The 22244-nt window shown below is 50.0% G+C and overlaps 2 protein-coding genes across 2 annotated transcripts in view; one reads left to right on the forward strand and one right to left on the reverse strand.

Annotated features, from left to right (window-relative positions):
* Positions 1 to 22244, forward strand: part of CLNS1A (chloride nucleotide-sensitive channel 1A) — a 368760-nt gene that overhangs the window by 324399 nt on the left and 22117 nt on the right. The window lies entirely within an intron of this gene.
* Positions 4196 to 22244, reverse strand: part of CAPN5 (calpain 5) — a 63014-nt gene continuing 44965 nt past the window's right edge. Inside the window, exons 4-13 of the mRNA XM_068417621.1 lie at positions 17855 to 18063; positions 17032 to 17224; positions 16266 to 16459; positions 15458 to 15535; positions 14392 to 14587; positions 13277 to 13399; positions 12555 to 12751; positions 12065 to 12186; positions 8094 to 8230; positions 4196 to 7431 (exon numbers count right to left, since the gene is read on the reverse strand). Of these exons, the coding sequence (XP_068273722.1) occupies positions 7249 to 7431; positions 8094 to 8230; positions 12065 to 12186; positions 12555 to 12751; positions 13277 to 13399; positions 14392 to 14587; positions 15458 to 15535; positions 16266 to 16459; positions 17032 to 17224; positions 17855 to 18063 (1632 nt within the window). The 3' untranslated portion in view covers positions 4196 to 7248. The remainder of the gene's footprint in view (positions 7432 to 8093; positions 8231 to 12064; positions 12187 to 12554; positions 12752 to 13276; positions 13400 to 14391; positions 14588 to 15457; positions 15536 to 16265; positions 16460 to 17031; positions 17225 to 17854; positions 18064 to 22244) is intronic.

Here is a 22244-nt window from a genome sequence, read left to right on the forward strand (position 1 = left end):
ATTGTAGTCCCAAACCAGGCAGCAAAATGCAAACGGCTTTGTGAGAATTGCCTGTCCCATGTTGGGTCTCAGTCCTTCCCCAGGGATGCTCCTAATAATTCAAACAGCCTGGGAAGGTCCTGGGCACTGCTTACCAGCACCAGAGTGACCCAGGGGACGTGTCACCAAAACACAGCCTGGACACAAGCCGTGCTATGCTGCAACCAGGGGAAACTCCTGCTGCTCTCTGAAGAGCAGCACCAGCTGCCTGAGAGCAGGTTGTGCTTTAACCCACATGGGTGGTGCGTTTGGAGCTGGATCAGAGCAGGGAGAGGCTGAGGTGGTCCCGGGACAGGTAAGACTGAGGGGACACGTGGGGTCTTGTGCCACAGCCAGCAGATCCGTGCAGCAGGCACATCCCCAACAGCCTCATCCCATCCCTAAGGTATCCATCCCCATCCCTCCCCCCTCATCCCTGGAGGTATTTAAAAGATGAGTAGATGTGGTGCTGAGGGACATGGGTTAGAGGTGGACTTGGCAGTGCTGGGTTAATGGTTGGACTTGATGATCTTAAAGGTCCTTTCCAACCAAAACGATTCTATGATTCTAAGCACTTTCAGACATATCCTGGAATATGAAAGGGCTGTGGAGCAAAGGGGTGGGGGGCTGCGTACCCCAGCACAGGAGGGAAATCACCGCCACCCCACACCCCAGCTCACTGCTACGTGACCCAAGCTAAATTAAGCAGCAGCTAGAAATTACCGAGGCACTAATCCGTGCTGCGGGAGCCGAGCTGGCTCGGGGCTGCTGGGCATTGCTGGCAGGTCTGCGGTCGCGTCGTCTCCGTCCCCTCCCATCGAGCCCATCCCCTGCCCAGGTTTGATCCGGGCGCTGGGGCAGGCAGTGGTACCCCCGGCTCCATCCCACCCCATCGCCCCTCGCCTCGCCCCATCGCAACCGCCGCACCCCACTGCAGCCCTCTCGCACCCCACTGCCACCCCATCGGGACCATCCCCAGCCCTCAGCCTGGTCTCCCCTGATGCAGCCTGCCACCCCCCTCCCGACCCTCCTCCTTACCTCAGCGGGGCATGGCCGGGGGCCGGAGCCGGGGATGGGCTGTCGGTGCCCGGGCGCGGAGCCGCGCTGCCTCCGGTACGGAGCGAGGGCAGCGCCTGCCCTGCCCGCTGCTGAGCCTCTTAGCGGGGGAGGAGCCGGGATACAGCCAGCCCCTGGGGTGTGTGGGGGGGTGTGGGGGTGTGGGGGGGTGTGTGATACCTTCAGCCCGTGGACACCGCAAGCACCTCGCTCCCCAAACATCCCCGCACCCCAAAGATGCGCCCTCCTGCATCCCTGGGGTCTGCCCCGCACCGTGGTACCCACAAAGAGCCCTGCTACGAGTTAAGCTGTGTTTTCCAGTCCTCTTTGTGCACAGCCCTGATGGCTTCTTGGGCAAAGGGATGGCTGGGAGGATCCCTCTGCCCCACGCAAAGAGGTCTCAGGGGTGTGCAAGGGACCCATGGATGGGCCAGGAGCTGACACGGGTTCTGGTTTGAATGCACCAGCCTGTGCTTGTGAATGTGGAAACTGGGAGAGGAAAAATGCTTGAGGACCAGGAAACAGCGCTGAGGTTTTGCCTAGAAGCATAACTCTGACCTGGTGACTCCCTGTCCTAATCTGGGCGAGCGTCTTCTCTCCTTCCTGCTGAGAAAGGTGGGGTTGGCTTTTAATTGTGCTATGAAACATCCCCGAGTCTTCTTCCTTCAGCACAAAGCACAGCATTTTAGCTAGTGAATGGTGACAAACATGCCTTTTTTTTTGCAGCATTAACACACAAGGTGATTCCAAGCTCCACTTTGGAACCAGGAGGCTTGGACCTCTCCTGGGGACCAGGATGGCAGAATTGTTTTTGTGATACTGCAGAAGGAAGGAGCAATAAGAGAGAACCTCCTTCCTCCAAAGCCACGTCAGGAACTCTGCTCAAAATGTGGGAGAAGTCACGTCATGGCCACCTTGTCCCTTCCCTAGCCCTTAGAAATGCCCCATGGCTACCCAGCCCTCTCGTGGGAACCAGCTATAAATAGACCTAGTTGACTTTAAGCTCAAGAGAGATGATTTATGACCACCTGGGGCCATGCCCAGTTTCACTCAAGCCCTGCTCGCTGTGCCAATGTTGTGGTTTGTGTGGATGTGAGGGCAGATATTGGTTGTGCCCAGGAATTGCTGCACTCTGGACCACATCCGATGTGCCTGGAAAGGGTCCAGCCTCGGGCAGCCTTTTCTGGTGACCAGGATGTCCCGTGGGTGTGTGGGAAGGCAGCGAGGGAGGCTCTGCCAGGGACACAGGGCTGGACATGTTCCTTTGCCCGCATCGCTGGGTTTGGAGGTGGGGTTTGAAGAGCGTGAGGAGCCTTTGGATGACTCCTGCTCAGCAGACTGTCACAGCCAGGAGTCATGGGCTAATCCCTGGGTATTTAATACCTGGGACATCGGCCAAGGATGTGGTAGTACCTGAGCAGCTCTGAGGGACAGGCAACGAACCCATCCCCTTGCTGAAAGCCCTGCTACCTCTGTAGCCCTTCTTGCTAGTACTCCCTGGTCCTTTTGAGCAGCAGGAGGCTCATATCCATATGGGGGGAATGTATATAGGGTGGGAAGCTGCAGGCTGTAGGGGATCCAATGCCAAGGAGAAACATTCCAGCCTCATGGCAGGATGTCTGTTCCTCCATGAAGATGCTTTTGCAGGTCAAAAGGAGACTCTGACATGTCAGTTTAGTTAGTTTAATGTTAGTGAGCAGAAATCCCTGGCAGATTGCAGTGCTGGAGTGATGAGGAGGTGCTGCAGGACCCTTGGGGAGCCTGGGCTGGATCCTGCCTGGAGCTGTGCACCACTCTACTGCCTGCTGCTGGTCCCTGAACATGCACAACCTCCCCACATCTCCACACTGATGCACTGAGGTCCCACACCAATTCCAGCATCCCTGCCCACATTGCCAGCCCACGTGGTGGGACGCACCACCAGCACAGGGACAGGCAGCATTGCAAAGCAACCTCCACTTTTCAGGTCCACTGCCCTGGTACCAGAGAAACTGAGATGTGGATGCTGGTGGGGTGGCATGACACCCCATGCCTACAGGATGATTTGTGGCTCATCCAGTCTGACATAGACCTATTTTTTTGTATATGCACAAAGCAGTACTCAGTGAAGCCACCTGGTCTACACCAGAGATCTCGTGCTATACCCAGCAACAAGTATTGCAGCCCCATAGGTGCTCAGCCATGTCTACTGCTCAGGACATCTTCCAGGAGAGTATTAGGATGTTTGTGAGGTTGAGATGTTTGTGAGGCTCAGATGTTTGTGAATCTCTCACCTAAAGAAGGATCCTGGCGAGCTGTTTCAGTAATGGAAGTAGAGGGGTAGGATGCTCCTTTCTCTACCTAGGGTTTGGTGACCCACTTTGTCCCAGGGGATGATCCCAGGAGCAGGAGGACCTGGATGGGTGCCCCTACCCCACAATAAAAAGGGTTTCCCCAGATGCCTGCTCCAGGCTCTTGAGGGTGGGCTGCAGAAGGGCACAGCTCCTCCACGCTTCAAAGACCTCGAGCACAGGCAGGTGATGGAGCTGGAAGCTGAGATGGGAGCAAGATCACAGTGCCAGCACTTCAGGACTGTGTGTTATAGCAGCAAGACTGGAGACTCCCATGGGCAGGGAGAGGCTTTTCGCTTTTCAAATGCTCCCAACACGCAATCTGCAGGTTTGCTCTTTGAGGGAAAGCCATCCAAAATCACATCCTCCTGCTTCTTTGTCCATAATTCATCTATTTTTTTTTTTTTTTAGCAATCTGCAGAGCTTTTTCCAAGTCAGCTGAGGCTCAAAAAAAACCCAAGCTCCCTGCATTGTGGTGACTCTGAGGCATAGGATGCAAAGCTTTTATGGTCAGAGGAGGTTACCCTTCCCCTCCGTGGCTTTTCCCACTGAATGTGAGCGTAACCTTGCATGAAACTTTCAAGCAGATCGCCTTGCGTCAGTCTCAAAGTCCACAGAGAAAATAATTTGAATGGAGTTTTAGTGAAATCAAGCGAATTAAAAAGGCTCTGCAGAGCCACCTTGTGCTCATCAAAAGCATTCTGGAAGAACACAGCAGTTTAAAGGCAGAGGGGGTCTGAATAAAATATACACAATTTATTTATAGGAGGTTTACAGCTGTACAACGTTGGCTTTCTGTTTGGACCACTCGCTGATCTTGTGCAGCGTGACATGTCAGTGCCTTTGGAGATGAAGACAAGTCTGTTTTAACAAGCAGACGTCAAAAAGAAAAGTATTCACGGAGTGTAATGGCAGCCTGCTTGCAACCATTGAAATGATTAACAAAAGAAATGGAAAATAAATCCCCCACACAACCTGGAGGGGACTGGAAAGTGCTTATCAGACCTGCTTTCCCTCAGACACAAAAAAAACCCCTGAATATTTCTGTTTACTTCATCCAAAGATAAAAGGCGTCAACATTAGGAATGGCATTTCAATAACGGCCCTCCCCCATCTGCTCTAAAACAAACAAAAAACAGCAACAAAGGTAATTTTTGTTATTCCATTGGAAACATAGCGGGAAGAAGGCTTCTGCTTTAACTTTTCAAAAAAAAAGGACAAATATTACTAATATTAAGACATTTTGGTCCTGATATTGTATGATTAGGGTTTTTTTTGAAGAAGCAGCTATTAAAAAGCTGCCTTTCCTCTCATTATGGCTTGATTCTCTCAAGTAGGAAGGAAGGAGGCTGCCCATGGGTCCTGGAGCACCGCTACTTCTTGGCAAGCTTCAGCACCGTTCCTTGGGGATCAGTTTGGCACGTGGCAGGGCACCCCTGGCCAAACGGCGCTCTCGTTTGCTGAAGCTGTCAGTAGCCTGATTTCCTGAGAAAACAAGGCTAACGCAGGTAGGTTGGCTACCCCCATCTGATTATGATGGTACAAAGCTCCTGAGATGTTCCTGTGATGTTCTCCCTTAGCTAAATAGCCCTTCTTCCTGCCAGGTGAGGTATCTTTGGGCACTACAGTCCCTCCCACTCTGAACACGAACCTGTGAGATCTTCTCCTAAGACCTAAATCGTGCCTTCTGGCCCCACAATGCTGCCTCCGTTTATTTTCAGTGATGAGTCCCATGAACAAAACCAGAATAAAACAAAAAATATCTCTGAATCGGTCTGCCCAAATTCAAGGATTTGGGGTCAAAATGTCACTTTGCCAAACTAGGAGCATTTGAGCCAATTCTGCAAGATGCTCAATTAAGCTGTCCTAGTGATGGCACCAGGAGCTGGAGGGTGCTCAGTGTAAGCCAGGAATAATTGGGACCTGGAAAGAGCATCCTGTGGGCCACTGCTTGCCTCTAAGCCCTGGAAAACAAGACTTAAAAATTAACCCATTTACTCAAAAACCCTAATTCATAACCACAGGAGGCAAACTCTGAAGATGAGGAAAGGGGAACAACAGCCTGCAAAAATCGATGAAGTTGTACTCTATGCTTCTGGATGCACCAAGAATTGAGCTGGCAGCTAATGTGACTTTGGGGAACACCTTATCATGTTACAGACTTAGCAGATCTTTAGGGACTTAAAAAACCCCCACCATTTGCAGCACAAACACAGATATTTAGTACGACAGAGACCCTACTTGCTATGGCAAAAGAAGGCTTTCCTGTTCACTTGTCCTTGCAAGCAGAAGACTCTGCTCAGGCCAAAATGTACCAAGATTACATCATGTGTCTTCATTTCCACTTGCATGCAGGTGACTGCAAAAAGATTTGCTTGTTAGAAAATCTGACAGAAAAATCCCTTAACTTGCACCATTTTTAAAGGCACATGAATAAAAAAACCCAACCTAAACAACAGGAGATAAAAAAAAAATGCTTTGAAACCTGCCCTGATCAGCTGCTGAAAGGCCAGAGAAGGGTTTGGTGTTTGGCTTATCTGGGATGGTTTATAAGAAGCCGGATTCTGCCACCCCGTGGAATAAGGAAGATAAACTCAGTCTTCATGGCAAACAGGAGCAGAGCATGGCCCTACACACGGCCAGGAGGACGCGTCTGGGTTGTGCTTGTGAGACGGGCTCTAGCACTGCGCAACTCATCCTCCAGGCCAGGAGGCTGGAAATTAAAGGTAAGAGATGGACACCGGTATGAATTAAATATTCCCAGCATTTTCAGGCTGCACTGGGAGCAGTGCTCCTCTTCTCTCCTCTAGCACAAGCTAAACCCCCACTATTTTTAAAAAGGATTTGGGAAAGCGAGGCACTAAGAAATGATGCACTGTATGCAGCAGTAAAGATGGAGCCCACTGAGCAAAGCTCCCCATCCCCTGGACCTGACACTTTGGCCTTCAGAGGAACTGATCTCCTCTTATCTAAACACTGAACAGCCCCAGCAGACAGACAACCCACCCCAGCTACTGGGGTGAGCTCTTGGGATGGGGACTGCATGAAGACATGGAGACAGCAGGCACCACAGCAGTTCGAGAGGCACATGCAGGACCCGAGTCCAGACCGATGCAAAATCTTGACCCTGGAGAACAGTTATCCCACCATGGTTGTTGGCATCTTTGTATCCTTCAGATTTGCAAGGGGTTGAAGAAGGCTTGGGAGGAGACAGCTTGTCCCTAAAATGATGAAGCCTGTAGTGTTGTTGCCCCTGTGGATTTGGGATTCGGGATTGCCTTGTTCCTTCCAGTTGCAGTATGCAAACCCATACCCACAAAACATCCAAAAGGCCCCAGTCTATTTTTCCACTCCTCCTTTGCTGAGGTGCCTCCACAGAGAAGCGATTAAATGGCAATTTCATGGGAGACAACTCCACGCACACTACTCTAAAACCAAGACGACACATCAAAGATGCGTTGAAGCGGCTGGTGGGACCATGGTGGCCACACGTGTGCGTGGTGGCACGTGCGTACCAGCCCGTGTAAACAAACAGCATCAGGGCATTGTGCTCTGGCTGTCAGGACACACAGTGTGCCAGCAGCGATCCCACAGGGCACGCGGTGGTGATGGGGGGCTGCAGAGGATGCCAGCAGAAGGATCATTGCGGTTCCCCAAAAAGGCACCATTTTTTAACATTGAAAACACAAGACTGGCTCCTTTGAGTGGAATGCATGCATAGTTCATATACACTTTGCAGATGGTAGGTAGGCTCTCTGTGTGTCTATATATATATGTGTGCGTGTGCGTGTATGTGTGCGTGTATATATACACATATGTGGCACCAGAAGAAGTCCTTGAGTACTTAGATATTGGTGAGGATGTTACTGCTGAGCAGCCTCACAGCGATGGTTCCAGAGAGATCATTCGATCTCCTGTTCCCCTTGTCCTGGAGGTGCAGTGTGTGCGCTGACTGCCGGTCGCTGGGATCCCCCGTGAGCGCCACTTGGCCCAAGAACTCGTCGCTTATTAAGCTGTGGTTCCAGATCTGGGGAAACAAAACAGACATGAGGTTGTAGCGAGGCAGGTGTTGGTCTCTTCTCCCAGGTACCAAGTGACAGGACAAGAGGAAACGGCCTCAAGTTGTGCCAGGGGAGGTTTAGATTGGAGATCAGGGAAAATTTATTCGCGAAAAGGGTTGTCAAGCACTGGAACAGGCTGCCCAGGGCAGTGGTGGAGTCACCATCCCTGGAGATATTTAAAAGCCATGTAGATGTGGTGCTGAGGGACATGGTTTAGTGGTGGCTTTGGCAGTGCTGGGTTAACGGTTGGACTCGATGATCTTAAAGGTCCTTTCCAACCAAAATGATTCTATGATTCTACAATTCTATGAGGGCAGCTCTTTGAGGGATGCAGCCAATCTTCATGCACCACGGAGGAGAAGGGGTTATTTAGGGACCTGCTCTGGGCTGGAGCCATGGGCATGGTTGAGGTGTGGGGGGGTTCACTCTGTAACTGAGGGGGGTGAAGGAAATGCATTCACCTGTTGCCACAGCTCAGCCGTGGTGGTGAGTGGTTGAGCTGCATGAATTGATGATGCTCAGCCTTGGAGAAGAGACCCGCTAAGGACAGTGTGAGGAGAGAGCAGGTGGGGGGGTCCAAGTGAGAGAGGGTCTCCATCCCTTAGCTCACTGCTTGCCTAGTGGGTACCTGAACAATGATGGGTTGTCCTGGCTTCTTGCGGTAGAAGAGTCCTTTCGTGTCAAATTCTGGAGACACCGTGTTCTTCTTCACTGGAGAGCGAACCTTTTGCCCTTCACACTTTATGATCACATAAGGGTCAGCTCCTGCGGAGAGAAAGGGGAATTTTTGTTTACTTGTAGTACCTGTAAGTCCTCTGAGCCCTTTTCCAGGGGTGTCACGCAATACTTTTACTCCACACCCTGCCAAAGGAGACAGGTATGTGCCAAAGACTTCATCACATCCCTGATGATGTCCATTAACTTAGCTGATGGGCTCGGGTTTACTTCTGTTAGGTGATATTGTCCCTGAGCAGCAGGCAGTGATGGACTGCCACAAATTGGCTACCTCTTCCTCGACCACATATTCTACATAGACCCTCCTTCATCACTCCAAATCCTCCCAGCCTTTGGGATAGATCTGTCATGGAAGATACTCACCTGCTCACCTCTCCCTTTCAGTATTTGCTCTGCTGAAGGCAGGCAGAAATAAAGCTGTGGAGTGGAGAACCAGGCTCATGGAACTTTATGGTATCACCTTAAAGTAAAACCAAGGTTATCCTTGTATCTGAGCTGCAGTGGAAGCAAGTTGGGTTTTGATGCTTGAAGGCTCTTGCCATTCCTCTTTGTGTTTCCTTGTGGTAAACAAGCTCCATGAGCCTGGCTAACTTAATGAAGTTCAACAACGGCAAGTGTAGGGTCCTGCATCTCAGGAGGAATAACCCCATGCACCAGTACAGGCTGGGGGCTGACCTTCTGGAAAGCAGCTCTGCAGAGAAGGACCTGGGAGTTCTGGTGGACAACAAGTTCACCATGAGCCAACAATGTGCCCATGTGGCCAGGAAGGCCAATGGTGTCCTGGGGTGCATTAGAGTGTGGCCAGCAGGTCGAGGGAGGTTCTCCTCCCCCTCTACACTGGCCTAGTGAGGCCACACCTGGAGTAACTGTGTGCAGTTCTGGGCCCCCCAGTTCAAGAAAGACAAGGAACTACTGGAGAGAGTCCAGCAGAGGGGTACGGAGATGATCAGGGGACAGGAGCATCTCTCTCACGAGGAGAGGCTGAGGGAGCTGGGTCTGTTCAGCCTGGAGAAGAGAAGACTGAGGGGGGATCTTATCAATGCTTACAAATAACTTAGGGGCGGGTGTCAAGGGGATGGGGCCAGACTCTTCTCAGTGGTGCCCAGCGACAGGACAAGGGGCAACGGGCACAAACTGAAAGATGGAAGTTCCATCTGAATATGAGGAAAAACTTTCCTTTGAGGGTGCCAGAGCACTGGCACAGGCTGCCCAGGGAGGGTGGGGAGTCTCCTTCTCTGGAGATATTCAAAACCCGCCTGGACGCAACTCTGTGCAACGTGCTCTGGGTGACCCTGCTTTGGCAGGGGGTTGGACTAGATGATCTCCAGAGGTCCCTTCCAACCCCAACCATTCTGTGCTTCTGTGATTCTGTGAATGTGGAAAGGTTTAACCAGGCACTTTCAAACCAGGTTTAAAGCATAAAAATTTAAAACTTAAAATTTAAAAAATGTAAATTAAAAATATAATTATTTTTTTTTCACCTAATCATTATTATCATGACTACATATCATGAGAGCCCTGAAGCGATGAGAAGGATCCTTGGGGCAAGGACTGGCTCAATTTGCTTATTTATCACAGGCCACAAAGGGAGTCCTCCTATCTTATCTGGTGTTTGGGGAGGGAATTTTACCCCAGGCAGGTTGTTTTTTCTTGGGTTACTCAAAATAGCTGAGTGTATCTGTAGCAACGCAGGGAAATCTGTAGCCAAACGTCTCTGAAGTGTTCACAGAAACAAGGAGATTTATCTTTCCTTCAGACACGGGTAAATGGGGGTTCTGGAGCCATAAAACATTTTTTTTCAGCAAGAGGCCTCTGGGAATGGCTTTCCCCATCTGTTTTCCAGCTGTTCAGCTCCCACCACCAACAGGCTGCAGGTTTGGTGCTTTCCAGTGCAATGGCATCTCTCGCATCTCCCAGTCCAGGCCTTTCACACTACTTTGGAAATAGGGATTTATAGATGGGAATTTGGCTCCGGCTGATGGAATCTGAGGATTTAATGGGACATCCCAGAAGACAAGGCTAGTTTGGAAAAACAGCTGGGACATCCAGCAGCTGTGTCTCACCAGGGGAGCCAGGTCCTTCCAAACAGAAAGCTGGCAAGGAGGTGGTCTGGCAATCAAAGATGTGGTTCTTAAATCCCTGGCGCTCAGAAGAGGATGGTTTGTTCCTCCTCATTTCCACAGTTCCCTTGGACAAGAAAACTCATCCACCTGGTCTGTGTTTCCATCATAGCCACTAAAGCTCATGGTAAGAAAATGCGTTCTGGCAGTTCAATTTCCACAGCAATAGCTCATTCTCTACTGAAATTCCCCAAACGAGCACTTGTTTCATAAGGGGAAAATGTTCACTGAGGGAATCTTTCCCTCTCCTGGAAGCTCAGGTACTGTCCAGCTGTGGGCTGGTAGTCAGTGAACTTGGTAACTTTACTCTCCATCTTTGTGGCCTGCTTGTTCCCCATGACTGCCTTGTTCCAGCTGGGATATTGCAATAACTTTCCTTTCCCACTTTCTCCTCTACTTCCCACTCTTTTCCTCTGGTTGCCCGTCAATGCCCAGTCTTTCTCTTCCCCATGTCTCTCTCTACTACCAATGATCCTTTTTGATACTTTGATCTTCTCCCTGAATTCTTGCCCACAGCAAATACTCTAAGAACCACCTTCACCTTTTTAAAAGCTTAGGTGCACTTCCATCCTAAGGCTCCCCATTCTGTTATTGGTTCCTCACTAAACCTTCCCATCACCCAAATGGTCTCATTTTTGGACCTCATAAATTAGCACATCTTGGCACTTAATTTTGGCTCAGCATTGTGCCATCTCTTATCACCTTGATCACCCAGCATTCTTCTTACTCCAGCATTAGTTGTTATGCTGGCAGCCCCTGCAGCAGTTGAGTCTCAGTCTAGGAGGAATTTAAGGTGTGCCAATGATTTGTGCATAGGGGTGAAAAGCACAGTCCCTGCTGAGGTAGCTAGTTATCACAGAATCACAGAGTGCTTGGGGTTGGAAGGGACCCGTGGAGATCATCTAGTCCAACCCCTGTCAAAGCAGGGTCACCCAGAGGACGTTGCACAGGGTCGTGTCCAGGCGGGTTTTGAATATCTCCAGAGAAGGAGACTCCCCACCCTCCCTGGGCAGCCTGTGCCAGTGCTCTGGCACCCTCAAAGTAAAGTTTTTCCTCATATTCAGATGGAACTTCCCATGTTTCAGTTTGTGCCTGTTGCCCCTTGTCCTGTCACTGGTAGGACCATCAAAATGAACCTTTAGAGGACGAAGGAGGGAGACACACATTGCCCTGTGCTGGTGGTGGCTGAGGTCATCTCAGAGGGCTCCTAGGAGCCAAGCATAGAGCAGGACTTACAGGAAATAGAGGGAGAGGCCTTTGATCCACACCATCCCAAAATGAGCTAAGTCTGACCTACCCTCTACTGACAGACATTCATCCAGCCTCCGGTGATGACTACCCCAACACATCAGCCTGTTCCATTGCTTCTCTGTCCTTCCTACCACAAAGCCTTTATGATTCCTGACTTTTACAGCTGCTCATACTCAGGAGGAAAGTCTGGATTGTTATATGACCACTGCTAAGGGCTTTGGGGAAGTTTTGGGAAGATATCCCAAGGATCTTAGACAACAACCTAAATATAACATCTCCCAGATCATGTCCACAGCAAGAAGTGAATTTGATTCTTCACGGACTTTCTCCTTCCCCGGATGTGTGAATCAGGCATGTTCACTGAAAAAACATCTGAGGACATAACAAATCCCAGCAACCTCCCACCTCATGAAACCACCTCTCCCTTTTCCCCCTGAAACAACCACCTCCCAACCCCTCCAGGACTAGACAACTGTCAGGGAAATCCCAGTACCTCCTTGGGAGTCCTGATCCTTGAGCCCGGCTGCGGCAAGGACGTGGATCTGGGACACCACTTGTGGGTAACCACACATCCCACTCCAGCAGGTGTGTGGTGGCTCATCCAGCGTCAGCTCTCTGGAGGGGAAAACATATGGCCTTTGAGAGGTGCCCAGTCTTACCCCATGGGCAGGCCAGAGAGATTGCTCTAGCAGGATGGAAAGACTGTGCACTGTCCACTGTCAGACTCCACTCCCCACTCCGATATCTTCAACTTGGGTTTGGGATGCTCTTCCATGTCATGCCTAGAAGCACAGTGGGAGCTTCTCTGCATGTCTGTGGTAAGACCTGTAAAGATGCCCTGTCTCTTGGCTACCCTTGAAAGAAAGCCGAACACCAACTCCAGCCAAGGCTATGACCAATGGCAATGAGGAAAACCACATGTCTAAAGCACAGGGCTCTCTCCAAATAGCCAGCTCCTCCCCATCACTGATCTTGCTCCTTACCGGCAATCTGAAGGCACATCCGTGAAAATCCTGAGAAGAAACTCGCCTACATAACCGGGGTCAAAAGTGGTGGGGATGATGACATAGCGGCCTTCCTTCAGGTCTGTCCTCAGGAAGACGCTGCGGGAGTTGATGTAAATGGAGCTGGCCACCTTCTGCTGCAGGGTGTGCATCCGGTAGTTCCTGTTCAGCTCCACCTGGGCAGAGAGCACAGTGGGATGGTCAGCAGGACAGCACTGAGTGACAACGTACTGGTATCCACCTTGGGAGGCCAGACTGCAAGGACTGACCCCACAGTGCTGGGAGAGCTGGAGTTAAGAGAACCAGCAAAACAGTCCAAACTAGGCTGGTTGGAAAACAAGTGTGGACATGGCTCTCCCAGCTCCGTTGGCTCAGGGACTCATTCTCTCTTGCACCCCAGCTTGACTCGGGGGGGGGGACCAGACAGCAAAATATAAGGATCAGTTTAACAGATTTCAACATTCAGAGATAACAGACTAACCATTGCTTTTAGCACGAAGAACTTGTCAATGCTGTCACTGTTCACCTCTGGAATCTCTCACCATCTCTAGAGGGGGTCAGGCTGTGCTGAAGGCACCCCAGGGGCACCCAGAGCAATGCTTAAATGAACAATACCAGTGGTCATGCAGGACTGATGTATTGCTCCACTACTAACAAATTTACGGGAGTATTCAGGCCAACATGCAGGATCCATGGTCTACCTTATGGATATCAAAGCCTATGGCCAGGTTCTCTCCTTTGCCCTCTTTGCGACTGGTCCTTTTTGGCTTCTGCTGGATGGAGATCAGCACTTCATCTTCTGCCTTCTTCACATCAAACACGTACTAGAAGTAAAGGGAGAAAGGTGAGGGAGGACTTCTACGACAGGATCACTGGGCATGGGTGGGTGTGGACACACAGTAGAGTTAACCTCTGCTTCTCCTCACCCGCCTCACTGCAGGGACAACCTGGCTTCAGTACCAGCACTGAGAGCCCACATGCACTCCTCTTGGGACTTGGTGTCATCTTGCCAAGCCAGAGATCTTTTTGGTTCATCTTAGAAAAGACTGGTAAATCCAGTCTTTGAATTGCTCAGCCAAATCCAAGGAGTCTAGAGGCAGTCTCATATCAGAGATTTTCACCCCTTGCAATCTGCCACAAGTCCTCCATGGCATGGAAGGAGGAACTAATGTTCACAGAGACCTAAGTCGAAGGCTAATAAAGAGCTGGGAGCAGAAAACAACTCTCCCACATCCTTATTACAACTCCTGCAATGGACTAGACCATCTTTCATCTGCTTGTTAGATGAAGGACTCTCAAGAACTTGTCTCATGTTACTGAGAATCCCAGTTCAGAGCAGGACAGGACAGAAGAGCTTGTTCTAGGAGATGAACTTCAGAGAAGGGCCTTTTCTGAAGGCCCAGTTAGAAGGAAATGGCCCTTCAGAATACACCTTTCCTGGTAAATTTAACACTGCTAAGGTCTGGGCAAAGGAACTGGAATGTGATCGTTCAGACATCCAGATTGTTGGAAATGGTTCCTCGCCCTGTTAGGCACCAGCTAACCCTGCTATCCTGTGGCACAGTTTGCTGTTTGCTTGTGCCAAGGTGCTCTACACCAGGCACGTGGACAGTTTCCCTGATAAGAGGGATAAGGTTAACAGTTGGCCTGGATGCTGGTCATGCTGTGCCAGAGGTCTCAGCCAGAGAATGGTTGTGAGCACATTTAGTCTGCTAGAGGTCTGGTAGCCATTTTGGTCTTCTAGGTCCCTGTAGGAGATTTAAACACTTGGAAGCACATGTGAAGGCTCTAGAAGCTCCTCTGCTCCATGACTCACTTGGGGGTTCTGTAAAAAGGTGTCCTTGTGGTTGATACAGCCTCCACAGCGGTTCTTCAAGGGGTCATTATTTCTGGTCCACTCCCCATGTAGCACTGCCTCCTCCCAGGTCTTGTGGATGCTCAGGTAGGACGTGTTAATGAGACGGCACTTGATGATGTCTGTGAAGTACTTGCAGAAATCTTCGAAGGTCATCCTAAGTCAGGAAAGGACAGAACTGGGTTATGCTGCTTCGTTCCCCTGAACAGCACGCTGCAGGGATTTTCTTGATCACCTGTTAGAGGCTGTGTGTGGGTAGCCTCAGACAGCTGATGAATAACAAAAGATATGGAGATACCTTTCCCTGTGCATGTAGTAAATAGTTCTCTTCAGTTTAAACAATAGAGCTACATGTTTTGGAGCAGGAGAAGCAAAGAAGTGGCCTTTCCTCCACACACGGGTACACATTGTATTGAAACATACCTGGTGAGGCTCTTAAATTCAGTACATAGCATCATAGAATAGTTTGGGTTGGAAGGGACCTTTAACGGTCATGTAGTCCAACCCCCCTGCAGTAAGCAGGGACATCTTCAACTAGATCAGGTTGCTCAGAGCCCCGTCCAACCTGACCTTGAATGTTTCCGGGGATGGGGCATCTACCACCTCCCTGGGCAACCTGTGTCAGTGCCTCACCACCCTCATTGTAAAAAATTTCTTCCTTATATCTAGTCTGAATCTCCTCTCTTTTAGTTAAAACCATTACACCTTGTCCTATTGCAACAGACCCTGCTAAAAAGTTTGTCCCCATCTTTCTCAGAAGCCCCCTTTAAGTACATTCATAACAGGTTCCCAGTACCCTGGTGAAATGGTTTGGACCCAGAGTGATACAGAGCAGCTTGCAATCCTAGGGTCATGACCATCCAAAGCTAATACCTGTGGGCTCAAGGAGGAGGCTTCACTAAAGATCCTAGGGCTTGGAAGGCCATTTGCTCTAGATAGCTGTTTGCACGGAAATGACTTGCACGCTTCATAGGGTGGGAAGACTCTGTGGGCATGGCCCATGGTGAAAACCCCACGAGGGACTCACCAGAACTCTCCGTCGTCTTCCACCGTCATCCCCATCTTCTCTCTTTCACTTTTACTCACTTTCTGCCACTCCTCAGAGCTGTGGGAAGAGTGCAGGATCATTACTGCAATGGCAAGGGGACACACAAGAATTCAGGAGCCTACTTGGCCTCGGCAGGATCTGTCAAGGGCACAAGGCCTGTATAAAGCTCCAGCCATGCAACCAGTCCCCACACTGTTCTGGTTAGCTCATCTTCCAAACAGAGGTGGAGTGCAGCATGGCTTGGAGCTTCAACTTCCTTTCTGACCAGTGTAGCTGAACTCAGTTTGGCAAGATTTTATTTGGCCAGCACAATCACAATCCTATCAGTGAAGACAGCAAAACGGACTTTGGCCAAAGGCTCTGGTTACACCACCCCTTGGTTCTTCGTCCTATCCACAGACACCATGACAGTCAATGGTGGCAGAGGTTGATTCTGTTGGGTGCTATTTTTACTGGAACAAGACAGAGTGGAAAGGTGAGCTGTAACTATCCTTCTCTTGCGTGAACATGCTGGTCATTTCACCATAACATCCACCAGAACCTTAATGAGAAGGTTGGCCAAGCTCAGCTGCCCTCCTTCTGAATGCCAGGGACCCCAGGGCAAGGAATGCATCTGCCCTAGTGAAACAGTATGTTTAGGACCTGGGTTGAAGCAGCATCCCACAACTGCCCATACAATGTTATCCTGTGGGTGTGGATGTAGCCAAATTGTCTCATGCCTCAATGCTTGCTCCAACCCAGCTTTTCCCACCAAAAAAAGGTGCTGCTGCTGCCCATCCTAACTCACGTGTCACTCCAAGGACCGTTCCACTCCCGCTCGCCCCACGGGTTGCGCATGCGGATCATGTCCAGCTTCTCCGACTTGAAGAAGGACAGCAGGCCGTGGCCCAGGCGGACCTTCCGTACATCCGTCACAGCGTACGCGTGGCCCTTCACCAGCCCGCAGGCCAGACGGGCCTCCATGTCAGCTGCCGACGTTGCCTGGGCAGGGGGACACAAGCAGTGTTTGTACCAGAGGGATGTGACCACCTTTGCAGGGACTGGGAAAAAAGAGAGCTCAGATTTCCCTCCAGGTTGCTCCGAGTTGAAAAGGAGAGCACCAATGCTCAGGGAGAGAGCCAGTAGCCTTGGGAGATGTATCAGATGCCATTTTAGGTGCTAGTTCCTTCCTGGTCTTCATCTGCTGCGTGAGGTCTCTGAGCTCCCATACTGTCAACCAATAAAGCCCATCCTACTGGTTATAACGGGAAGTCTGGCATCCAGTGTTTGTAGATGTGTCCACATGCAGACACCAAAATGCCTTTCTCTGAAGTGAATCCTCTCCTAACATTTAAAGGGTGCTGGGATGAATCTGGGCTCTTGGACACAGCAACGAGGAATACAGAGGGCTGGCATCTAGGCTTGACTCCCTTTGCCATTCACAGGAAGAAGTAGGAACCCTTGGCCATAATTTATCATCTGATCTAATTTAGAAGTCTCCAACAGTGTAAGATGACTGCATCCTAAAATGCCTATTCTCATGACACCACAACCATACAGGCAATGTTGCTTACTTTGATGGAGCAGCTGATGAGGCCTCCTCGGTTGTGCACCTTCAACACGCGCTCGAAGAGGAGGTTTCGCTTAGCTTCATCAGCAATGTAGTCCCCTTCAGTCAGGTCAATAGGTTCCGAGACCCCACCAGTAAAGTCTACCAGGGCATCAGCTGTGTTGCCTCCATCCAGGGCCTCATAACAGCCTGACAACCTGAAAGTGCATGACAGGGATGGCAGAAAAACACTAGCTTGACATTTTAAGGGGTCTGGGACAGTTCTTGGGGCAGCCTGGAGAACAGAGATTTGTAACAAAACTTTCAGTGGGTGAGGACAGCAATCTAGGGTGAAAAAGACCCATGCTGCTTGCAGCACTCTTGTTGTAACAGGACAAAGTAAAGGGAACTTGAAATCATGGAAGCGTTTTGGTTGGAAAGGACCTTTAATATCATCGAGTCCAACCATTAACCTAACACTACCAAGCCCACCACTAAACCATATCCCTAAGCACCACATCTACCCATCTTTTAAATACCTCCAGGGATGGTGACTCCACCACTTCCCTGGGCAGCCTGTTCCAATGTTTAATAACCCTTTTGGTGAAAGGTTATCAAATCCTTAGGACAGGTGTTACTTAAACAAATGTGGAGTTGGAGGATATTTTACTTTGAGGGTAAATTAAGGCTAGAGAAGGTTTTTTTCTTACAGTTTCTGTCTGAGACATGTCCTACTACTCCCCAGGAAAGCTGTTGTTTCCACTGGTGCAAACCAACTGATGAATGAACAGAGAGGAAAAACAGGGTGCCCAGGTCCCAGTTTGTTCTGCAACTGCCCAGGTACCTACTTGGCATAAGCTTTCTCCACCAAGGCACACCAGAACTCGTTCCTGGAGTTGGAGTGGCAGTAGATGAGCTGATTGTGGAGTGTGGGCAGGCGGTCATCTATCACCACATCCAGCCACTGACCAAAACGCCAGAACTGGAAGTGGAAGATCCCCACGTAGCTCTCAGGTTTCTCAGAGTTCCACTCCTGATCCTTCCAGTCCGGGATGACCTGCGAGAGAGGAGGCACATGCACCTAGGTTATTCCCTTTTCTTGCTGGGTTTGGCTCTCACCCTGGAACTAATGCAGACAATATCAAAGGCAAGGAAGAATATGAGGGAGATTAACTTTATTGCAGCCTGGTGGGGCTGGATTTTGGACCTGGTGCCTCCAATGCAGACTAGATTAACAGGTACTGGAATAGCTTAGACTTCATCATGCCTTGGAAGATGGAGATAAAGATCCTTGTCCTCTTTCTTATAATTCTGCCCTGGACATCTGCTGCCATCTACTGCTGTAGACAGGCTATTGGAACAGAAGAGTCCTTGGTCTGACCAGGGATGCTTATTTTTATGACCACATTTTTATTCATTTTTAGTGTCAGTAGGGTACCACTAAGAGAGGACACCTTCTTTGAGTCTCTTACTGCATTCTGGTGTGACTTGACTGGCCCAAGAGCAAGTGTTACATTCATCTACCTGGTGGTAATGAACAGGGATCAGATACTCTGTGTACATCTACATCTACTCTGCCAAATAAAAATGGGAAAAGCGAGTTCCCTCCCCATTCTTCCCTGTCAAGAGCCGCCATACTCATCCAAGAAAGCACGGGGAGGTGACTTGCTGAAAGAAGAAAAAAAGGGCCTGGGGTGAAAGAAACCCCAGAGCAGCTGAGGGGCTGAGGGAGTGCAGGTTTGGTGTCACTGCCATCTGCACTGCCAGTGGGACAAGGCACAAGCAAAGGGTAACTGCCAAAGTCCATAGACCTTCATGGCTGCAGGCACCACCAGCTTTGCTTTGGATGGAAAATCCAGCCAACAGTTGGGACAGAAATGGGCACAGCCATGCACAGATGCTACAACTAGGAGGATCTGCATTTTATTTAGAACCAGGACATCACAGAGGCACAGAGCAAGGAACTCTTCTACCGCAGCTTAGCTTTTGCTGAGGGTGAAGGCAACATGGTCATGGGCATGGTGGGCTGTGAGGCCATGTATAGTTAATGTAATTGATAGTTGACAAGTACTGATCAATTCAGCTGTGGTAATGTGACTAACTGTCCACATCTTTGTTTCTTTGCTTACCTGCTCCCAAAGCATCATGACCTCAGCGAGAAAAAACCCTAACAGGCCCATGGGGAAAATTATGTTCCAATATACCAAATAATCACTCTCCTGTGGAGACAGCTGTGAGGGTTGGGGTGGGATAGGATAGGACACAGCTATACTGCATGGAAAGATGCTCTTCAGGAAGTCCCAGGCCACAGTGAGACCCCCTGCACCATGCCTTGGCCTTTGTCCAGCTGCCGGAACCTTGTGCTTTTTTTTAAAGCTGTAACCCTGCAGAGAGCCTTCTCTCTGTAGAGCCCCCTGACTCAGATACCAGCAACGACCCAGCCCAGGGCTTTTATTGCTCCTACACTGAAATATTAATGATGCCATCAGCCTTGTGAGCTCACTGGCGCTCTTGAGTTGTCTGGATCAATAGAAGCAGAGCAGACAGAGCCGTGAAAAAGAGACGCTTTTGGAGGGTTTGGCATTTTCTAGGAGTGCTAACGATGAGGCCCCAGACTTCCTCTGGGACAGCGCCAGGGAAGTTCAGACAGCCCTCCATGAGTCCCCATCGATTCCCTTCCGTCTGGAGCTCATCCTAATGAATTGTCATAGAGGACCATTGTGCTAATGAACTCGCTATTAATGTGGGCTTAGAAATGATTATGGCATTGATTAGAGGCAGCTTGTCAGCCAGAGCTGGTAGCGACAACTTCCAGCTGGCTGGTTCTGAGACTCGCCATTGCTGTCAGTGGTGGCAGGAGATATCAGTCCCCCACCATCCTTCTCCATCCCTTCATTTGGGGACAGCGCTGAAAACACCCTCTGCCACTGAAGGTAGCGAAAGTGGTCAGCCTTCATGCAGAGCAGGATCCAGGAGCAAGGACTGGTTGTGTTCCTACACCAGCACAAGGCGAAATGAGAGGAGCCCAAGCTCCAGAGCCCAATCTGCCCTCAACTGCCAAAGAGCAAGGTGTGAGCTCAAGCATCAGGTTCCTCCCCCCAGCTCCTCCCAGAGCACAGCAACCCACCCAGGCCAAGGATCCCTCCAGTTGCTTCACCCCCTGACCAAGGTGTCTGTGACTCCCTGGCTGTAGGGGAGAGGTGGCAGCTCTGGATGCTGTGTCTATCAGAATACAGCACTTTAAGGCATACAGCAGAACCCCTGCCTGTGACCTGATGCTGCGTATTACCTAAAGGATTAAGCTGGGGCACTTCTACAAACCCCAGCAGTAGCTGGAGCCCAGATCCCTCCAGGAGATCATCATGCAACTGAAGTCCACAGCTCCCACCCACTCCCAGGAAACCTCGCCAGACATCTCCATCACTCCTCAGTGGATGCTGGAGAACATGCCATGGACGACTCATTGCAGGGTTCCACTGATTCCTGGACTCAACTTGGTTGTGTGATGCTGAGGCAGTGGAGACCAGATCTCCTCATTCACCCAACTGTCCTGCTTTTTGCTTAGGGGCTCCCAAAATCTGGAGCTCTTTTGTGGGACAAATTTACAGTGAAAGGGCTCAGAGACAGGTAAATTGGGAGCCCAGAAACACCAGGTTCATTTCCCTAAGCTGGTTTAGAGCTTTTTCTAATTTTTTTCTTAGGAATGGCTAATTAAGAGAAAAAGCACCTGTGGCCCTGGAGAAACATCCTGATTAGAAGGAGGAATTGGTAGACACCGATTCCTCCAAGCAGGGGCTCTTCTGCTGGGAACTTGCCAGCTCAGGAAGGGGAGGGAGGGACCCAGCTGTGCCAATCTGCTGAACCATGGTACAAACTGGGATGAAATTCCCCTGGGAGATGGGACAGAGTGGTGTATCTGAAAGCCTTTATGGGATGCTGAAACTGTGTAAGGAAAGTTTCAGTGACTGATATCAAGTGGCTCGCTCATCTCCCCCGCAGCGGAGAAAAATCACACTGGCCCACTCACATCCCACCCCCAGCTCTGATGGAAAGGGGGATCCACATGAAGATCATTTCTCCTCCTCTGCCCAGCTTCAGACCCCTCCCCAAATCACACAAACCACTAAATACTCCATTAAGCCTTTCCTACCAAGAGAAAAGAAGGTAAATGTTCATTTTACTTTTCACAGGAGAAAAAGGTGCTCCAAAATACCAACAGTAACTTGAAAACTGGTGGGTGCTGCTTTATTGCGTGCAGGATTGGGGCAGCTTCCGAAAACGGCATGAAGAAGACACACACAGCCTCAGTCTTTAAGGGGAACCCTGTTGACTAGGCTTTTATTTACCGTGTTACATCAATACGCAGCGAGGTATCTGCAGCAGGAACTCTACCCCAGCAACCAACAATGTAGCGATGGCATATTGTGAGACCTGACAAAACCCCTTTGGAAGTTGGCAGTGGCTCCTGCTACTGGGTCTGATGTGGTTTGCAGTCGGGAGCTCTGCTCTGGGATGTAGAAGGAGGGGTCTCCTATAAGAAAATCTGCTGACACCCTAGAACTGCGTTTGGCCCACAGTGGGTCCATGCTATGGCCAAACAGGGACAGATCCACTTTTATCTCTCTTCACCGAGTGCAGAAGTTCTTGGGGTCCAAACAAAGACATCAACTTCTCCAGCACTGCCCATGGCATAGCTGTATGATTCGGTGTTTGCTGAGCTTTGGTTGTGGGCAAGACTCAAAGCTCCCACCATCTCTCCAGCCAGTAGCTGATCTCCCTGCTTTCCTTCTCCTTTCTGCCTGGCATAGCTTGTGCAAATCATTTTATACACTACTGTTGGGCTGGGGAGGGCATGTAGTCTGCATGTCTGGAGGCTTTGAGGAAGAACTTGGACTGTTTTTGGGATTGTCCACACAAGTCAGCAGGCCATGGGTACAAAGTACCTAGTCCTGGCTTTCCCATCACTGCCCTCTCTTTATACATCTCAGGAAAAAACTCAATCCATACCTTGGGGAGCGCCCACCCACATTTGCGTGCAACTTTAGCAAAGGACCATTTGTAATAATGCTTGACTCTTTCAAAGGAGATTTCTGTCTGTGGGTCTCAAGACACTTCACCAAAGTGCCCTCCACTTTTTGGTGGAGGGAATGGGAACATCCGAAGTTAACAGTTTACCCACAGTGATGGGACAAGCCAGGCACAAAACACCCTCCTGCTCCTAAACTTGCAAAGGTATCA

The sequence above is a fragment of the Nyctibius grandis genome, chromosome 2, assembly GCF_013368605.1.
Source record: "Nyctibius grandis isolate bNycGra1 chromosome 2, bNycGra1.pri, whole genome shotgun sequence".
Classification (NCBI taxonomy): Eukaryota; Metazoa; Chordata; class Aves; order Nyctibiiformes; family Nyctibiidae; genus Nyctibius; species Nyctibius grandis.